Here is a 7,012-nt window from a genome sequence, read left to right as displayed (position 1 = left end):
GGCTGTGGTAAGCTGTGATTGTGTCACTGCTGTCCAGCTGAGTGAGACTCCAAACTCAAACAAACTAACCAAAAACATAGCCACCATGGAGATTAATGAAACTCAAACCCAGAAGGCCCAGTTCCCTTACTGATAAAATGAGTAGGTGACCAATTGTCCAAAAGTATTGAGACCCAAATGTACAAAAATTTGGTAAGTTCTACGGTTCTACATAAGGATGGGAGGCATTATGACCTTTGTCACTATGAGTGCAGATGATTTATGGCCTGAGATAAGTGTCTGAACCACCTTGGCCCAGTGGTAGACCAGAGAACCAGAACAGAGGACAAGCTTCCTCCAGCAGAGACTCCAAACTCAGACCCTCATACGCTTTTGTTCCACAGTCAGTTAACACCAGTCCCTCCTGTCCCTCCTCTCTGCCTTCCAGACTGTGGGCTTCCTGAAGACAGCCCTCCATGAGTGTTTTGTCTTCACTTCCTCTGAGCTTCCAGCAGTCAGTACCAGACATGCATGGGTGTCTAATGGATGAATTAGTCTGAGAGCTTATGAACTGGGGTTGGCAGGAGACACACTCACAATGGAAATCTACCCTTTGCTTCTTCCTCTGCTGTCATCCAAGGCCAGCATCTGCCAAGGCCCTGTCATCTGTCAGTCATCTGGCTGGGGCTCAGAATCAGAGGCAAGTGACAGCCATTCCTGCTTTAGGGGAGCTCACGGTTTGGGGGGTCTCAGAGGGTGATTAGGGCAGCTCTTCTGTCTCCAGAGGGAATTGAGGACACGTGCACAGGGACCAAGACCTGGATGGATGGGAAAGCTGGAAAAGGTCCACCTAGAGGAACGAAAAAGGCTTCCTGAAGGAGATGGCATTGAATTTGCTATTTAAAGTTGAAAAGGTTTCCAAAAAATGGAATCCGGATAACCCAGAGGGACGGAATGTGGTGAAACAAGTCCTAGACAAGAAAGAGCGAATGCAGTTGGAATGAAGGAATGAAGAGCCGGAATGAAGGAAGAAAGGGTGTATGGAGGCCATGAATGATTAAGCTGGGGAGCAAATGTTGGAAGTGCCTCCGGGCCGAGCTGAGGGATCAGGACTCGATTGGGGAACTATTTGTGCAGAGTCAATGATTTAGAAGGATTAACATGGAGGCATGACGTAGGCGGATGAGCAAGTTACAAGGTGGGAAAGCTTCTTCTGGGGCAACGAGAAAGCCAGTGTTGTGGTAAAAGCACTGGGCAGGTCATTAGGAGATCCCGGCTCTAGTCCTGTGTTCAGCTGGTAATTCCAGATGGGATCCCCGTCCTTCATTCTGTGAAATGAAGTAATTCAATGAGATGATCTCTATGCGCTATGATTTATTTATCTGAGTTAATGTAGAGCACTTTCTCAGTCTCAAAACTGCTCTTGGAATGCAGAGATGGTTCTTGTGTTATTGAGACGACCAGTTCAATTCTTCTGTGACTATAGCAATTACTTTATAGATAATTGCAGAGCTAAATTGGGTGATGCATTCCCTCGGTTGGGTCAGGTAAGGCAAATATGTGATTTTTTTTTCCTTTAGTTTTAAAGTACATATTTATGGTACATATTTATGGTCTCCCTAATTAATGCAAAGACATTTCATGTTATATATAATATTATATACATTTAAAAAGGTGGTTAACTTAATAAAAAACAGGAAACCAAAAACACTTAGAAGGATGTATGGACACCAAGATGTAAGAGGGTATGGAATTTGGCTCTGAGCTTCCCAGCAGCCAGAGCAAAAAGACAACATGGTATGAACTGCAGTATAGTGGTCTCATTCGTCTGAAGTTTTCTCTCTTCACAGTTTGAGTTTCATCTCCTCCATAACACTCAGGTAGCCCCCTTATGGGAACCACAAATAGAGAAATCGGGGATGATTGAGCTGGGTTTCAAGAATCTCAAGTACTTAACTGAGGTCACTTACCTTTCTTTTGACTCTTGGATACACAAAGGAAGTGCAGAAGTTGCTCAGTGATTTGGGGGCCTATAAAATGCGGACAGACAGTCCTATTGAATGACAATTTCAAAAGGACTTTCAAAAAGGGCACACTATTTTTTTAATCTGGGGACAGGGACTAGTAGGGGGATTGAAAAGCATTTTACCTGATTTTCAACATGGTGAGACTGTCAGAAAGATGTCCATGGCAGCACCACCAACCTCATTTTAAGGGTGTGTGGTAACCAGGAAAGGAGGATCTCAAGTTCTAAAACTCCTGCTTGTCTTTATAAAATGGCCAAAGCAGGCAGGGATTCACTTGGGCTGGCATCTCCCATCTCTGCCCTTGACCAACTGTGTAGCCAGTAGAGCAAAGCTGTTTCATCCCTGGACCTGTTTTCTTTGCAGTAAAGCAAAAGGTCTTTTCTCAGCTCAGAGCTAAAAATCTGAGATGAGCGAAACCCTAGAATACAACCTGACACCCAAGAGACAGGGGTCATGTGTACACTTTCAGTTCTGAGAAGCTGAGTGTCTCACAAGCTAGGGTCTTACGTCCCATTGGGTAAACTTCCTGGAAGGCTTCCCTCACTGGAACGCCTCCCTCTAGTGAGCCTGCAAAGGTTGATCCTATCTCCACAGGGCAGCATGAGTAGCCAAAATACTCCCAGGTGGAACAGGGATGGGAATGGCAAGCAGAGAGGGCTACATGGCCCATCTGTGACCCCAGGATCTCTCCTACACCTGGCTCTTGGTCTAAACCACAGTTGTCACTTCATGAGTTACACACTTTGGTGACTCAGGTTGAGTTTATCAAAAGGGGGGGACCGTTTCCATCTTTTTACTCTGCTACAATGCTTAGCCTAGAACCTCCCAGGTCCTCCTACATGTTTAAGAATGAATTACTTTTAGAGACAACCTCTGCTCTATATCAAAACAGAAAATGGCCAATGGCATAAATATTACCAATGCCAGATACAAGCAAGTTAAACAACCCTGCGTCTGATTTTGCTCCTTTTTCCAAAGGGTGGCTCTGATGGCCTAGCTTAATTCTAACAAACCAGACAAAATACATGAAAAATGCTTTGTAAAGCATTGGGTGCTATTGGTACAACGCAAAGAGTCTTTAATAACATCTCTATTCTGTATGATCTTTGAGAACTGCCTTGACCTCCCCAAACCCAGTCACCTTCACCCCAAATGCGAACGATGACCCTCTCCACAACCAGGATTTTACAGAAGTGAAAGAGCTATCCGCAAAAACTAAGTTCCCTCCATAAGTTATGGACCATTTGGGATTGCTGCTTAAGGAACAGAGTTTAACTAGTGCTATTAAGGAAAACATTGAATTGCATCATTTAATTGCTATTTATTTTCATAAACATGAGGTATTTCAAAGTGCTATAAGATGCAGCACTAAATATATACATTTTGAAGAAATTAAACACAGAACTTTGCATTTACCCAGTTCTATGCACCAAACATGAACAAATACATTAACAGGAAGAAACAGGCTAGGAAAAAGGCATATATATATAGTAAATTTCTTTACAAAAGTTTCTTAGTTCAAAAAGTGATAAAGTAATATCTACTCAAAACTTTCACAACTCATTTTCATACGAAAATATAAGTATCAAATTTAGTTATGTATCAGCATCATACTAAAGTATACAGGCAGTGTAAGAATTAGTACAGTACATAACAGAGATTAACAATATATTTGTATACAAAACATGCTCCTCAAACATTGAGGTATTATTACAGTACTTAGGTATGAACTTCCAGTCTAATACTGGCCGCAAAAGCCACCTCTCATTACCCAGGACGTATACAAAAGGCGGGTGTGTCAATGGTATTTACAGAAATGTTCCCCAGGGGTATCAAATGGCAAACCCCTTACGTGGCATCTGCTGGAACTTAAGCACCATTTTAAAAAGAAGGAATGACTTTCTGCTGTTTGGAAACTTGGAACAAACAAGGTGACTTCAACAGCCCCAGAGGGTCCCAACTGTCACGAATGTCTACTGCTGTCACCGAGGTGAGGTGGAGGAGGCCACAGGGCCACCCAGCATTGCGAGAGGCAGGCTCTCCGAGGTCCTGGCAGAACCTCACACCGGTGGTCCTGCTCCCACCCAGAGCCAAACTCGACAGGGGACCAATTTGAAAGTAAACCAACATTCTTAATGTCAACACAATGTTTGTTTAAAAAAAAAAAAATCAAAATGTGCAAAGTGGCAGTGACTGTCCAGTTTTGAGAAGCGTCTAGCAAGTCCGAGCGTGTTCGATTTTCTTTAACAACTGCTGCTGTCTTGCCTGCAACTTTTCCTTTTCCAGCAAAAGCTGGTGCTCCTCGGCCTGAAGGGAGTGGACGTACTCGGTGGCCTTTTTCAAAATGACCACTTTGGCGGCCTTCTCGTTCTTTACCAGCTCCGGCACGTGGTCCCTGAGCGTGAGGAAGCTGGACCGCAGGTCGTTGCGGCGCTGGCGCTCCAGGATGTTGTGGTTGCGGCGACGCTCGCTGTCCTCCGAGTCAGAGTTGCGGGGGCTCAAGCTCTTAGCCTTTGGGGGGATGACACTCTTGAGGGGACGTGGGGACACCTCGCTTTTAATCTTCTTCTGGGGTGGCGCATCCTCGCTCTCCACGTAGGGCGACGGGGCAGCGTAGTTGTGCTGCTGGTGGATGGGGAGGCATCGTTTGAGGATCAGCTCGCTGGACTGAGCCCTCCCGGGGGCCAGGGCTGCATTCTTGGGGCGCACGGTGATGGTGAAAGTGGTGACAGCCTTGCTGTTGGAGGAGGAGCGCCGCTTCTCCACGGTGACCACATCGATTTCCTCCTCTTCATCCTCCTCTTCGTCATCTTCATCATCTTTGAGAAAAAGATGGGAGTTACTCTCAGGCGAGACACATCTTTATCTAATTATCTGTTTCTTTCAGCAGGCCCTGGTACTGTTACTGTTATAGATCCATCGACACAGATGTGGACAGAAGTATATTTGGTTTTGATCTCTTTAAATTAAATATAACTGGAAATATTCCCCGTAGCCCTACTGAGCTTTCAATCTCCATTCAAGACGACAGCAGGTGGTAAACCGGGCTGTGGGGTCAAACAAAATCCTGGTTCTGGGCAGGTCACTCAACCTTTCTGAACCTTGGTTTCCTCAGCCGTCAAATGGGGATAACACCATTTGACACAATATGTACACTTAGCATAGAGCTGCGCCTACTAGACAGATGTCAATACATCGTAGCTTTTATCATAATCACCAGTCTGCCCTGTGGACTTATTTACATCTCTAGTTCCACACTTAAGAATTGAGGCTCCTCATTTTAGGGTTGGGTTTGATTTTAGGTCCTTACACAAACTTGAGGAGGAACAATTTAATTAATTGAGGAAGAAAGATAACTTTCCTTCCATGAAAAGGAATTCTACGCAGTAAGCAGTTTTTCATCTAACAAAGATCAAATCTTAACTACAAAGCTATAATCCACAGTCGGCATAAACCCCCACATGGGAGCAGCTCTCCTCAAAGTCACCAATAATAACAGCAACAACAAAAACGTGTAGCATCATGTGTGCGCTCCCCCCCCATTGACTACCATGCTGGGATAGAAAATTATTGTTTAAAATGCAAGCATGAAAATCAAAACACATCTTCTGCTTGATCTGAAGGGGACCGGAAAGCTGAACAATTGTGGGATTTGTTCTAAAGCCGAAATGTGAGGCTGTTCCAGTCTGTGGGTCCCTTTAAGCCAATGTTTTGGTTTTCTGCCAAGAAGACAGCTGTTGGAAGGAAGTGCTTCCTCACCGAAAGCTGTCAAGGCGCAGACATTAAAGGGACAGAGCCGTTTCAGACTGGAAGGAGGCTTATCACCAAGTTTCCTTCCAGGAGCCTGGGAAGGATCTGTCCTCAGCCCTGAAGTAAATTCAGGCTTTTTATCCACCTGCATTCCACAAACACTCGTTTTCAAGGCCCAAGGGGCCCCAGCTCCCTGCTCCAAGGACAAGGGCTGTGCCAGTATCTGGGTAGAGTTCCCTACCGCCAAAGCCCCAGGGGAAGGCTTGGTTTTAACTCTTCCCTTCAGTTAAGAGGAAGACAAATGCACACAATAGAACTAATCAATGAGTCCTCCCAGGATGTGTGCGTTCCTGGAGAGGCTTCCAGGCTTTCACCTTCAAGGGCACTGGGTGACTGCACACAACCCACATCTCAAGTCAGGCCTGGAATTCGGGCTAGAAGGCAAAATTGGACCCAGTTTCCAGTGCACACTAGGAAGAGGAGGCCCCTTGAGAATGTACACAACTGCTGTTGCCCTTGCCACCAGCTGCTGAATGGAGGGAGGGAGGGGTGCCCCACCACCCCCAGGCTTTCGGATCCTTGGCCCCCGATAGCCACGCATATCGCCGCCTGCTGGCCACGCACCAGGAGCAAATAGCCCACCACCCACTGAGGGTGGACCCATGTTTGAAAAAAAAAGAAAAAAAAACTAGCACTAGCCATCTGTGCAATCTCCTCCTGACTTCCTGCGCCCTAAATAGGATTTTGCACAGCCCCTGTGTCTTCTCGGGATGTCCTTCCCCTACCCTAACCAGGGCCTGAGAGTCCCTGACTGCCCCAGAGCTAACAGGTTTCTGCCCAGGGAATGCACCCAGCAGCCCCCTAAGCCCCCACCCTGTTTAGTTACCAACTTTCCCCAATGTTATTCCTGAGACCAGGATGCAAAGCAGGGGAACGGGGTGCAGGCCAGTGAAGGCCTAGAGAAAGGTTCCCCAGGAGGAGGCGGAAGAAACTTCAGTGAAAGTGAGCCTTGGGAGAGCACCCGCTCTGCAGCACCTTTCTCTCAGTCCCTTCTCACTACCCTGGGGAGAGGCTTGGAGAAAAGAGGACCTCTCTGCTACCAGCGCTGCCCCCAGAAGGCTCCCCCAAACCAAAACATGGGAACAGTAACAAAGAGTACGCGACCCCCGGCTCCAGTAGCCCAGGCAGGCAGCTGGCCCCGAGCGCAGTCATTACCTGAGTCGCTCAGGGTGTCCTCTCCGGAGGTGCTGAGGGCC

The 7,012-nt window shown here is 46.6% G+C and overlaps 1 protein-coding gene across 1 annotated transcript in view; it reads right to left on the bottom strand.

The window, feature by feature from the left end:
• Positions 1-3,307: 3,307 nt before the first annotated feature.
• Positions 3,308-7,012, bottom strand: part of MYCN (MYCN proto-oncogene, bHLH transcription factor) — a 5,974-nt gene continuing 2,269 nt past the window's right edge. Inside the window, exons 3-4 of the mRNA XM_008061522.2 lie at positions 6,972-7,011; positions 3,308-4,825 (exon numbers count right to left, since the gene is read on the bottom strand). Of these exons, the coding sequence (XP_008059713.1) occupies positions 4,221-4,825; positions 6,972-7,011 (645 nt within the window). The 3' untranslated portion in view covers positions 3,308-4,220. The remainder of the gene's footprint in view (positions 4,826-6,971; position 7,012) is intronic.

The sequence above is a fragment of the Carlito syrichta genome, unplaced genomic scaffold (assembly GCF_000164805.1).
Source record: "Carlito syrichta isolate Samal-C Ts95f unplaced genomic scaffold, Tarsius_syrichta-2.0.1 Scaffold305308, whole genome shotgun sequence".
In the NCBI taxonomy this organism is placed as follows: domain Eukaryota; kingdom Metazoa; phylum Chordata; class Mammalia; order Primates; family Tarsiidae; genus Carlito; species Carlito syrichta.
The sequence above is the reverse complement of the archived record's forward strand: the minus strand, read 5'-3'. Positions and strand labels throughout refer to the sequence as shown.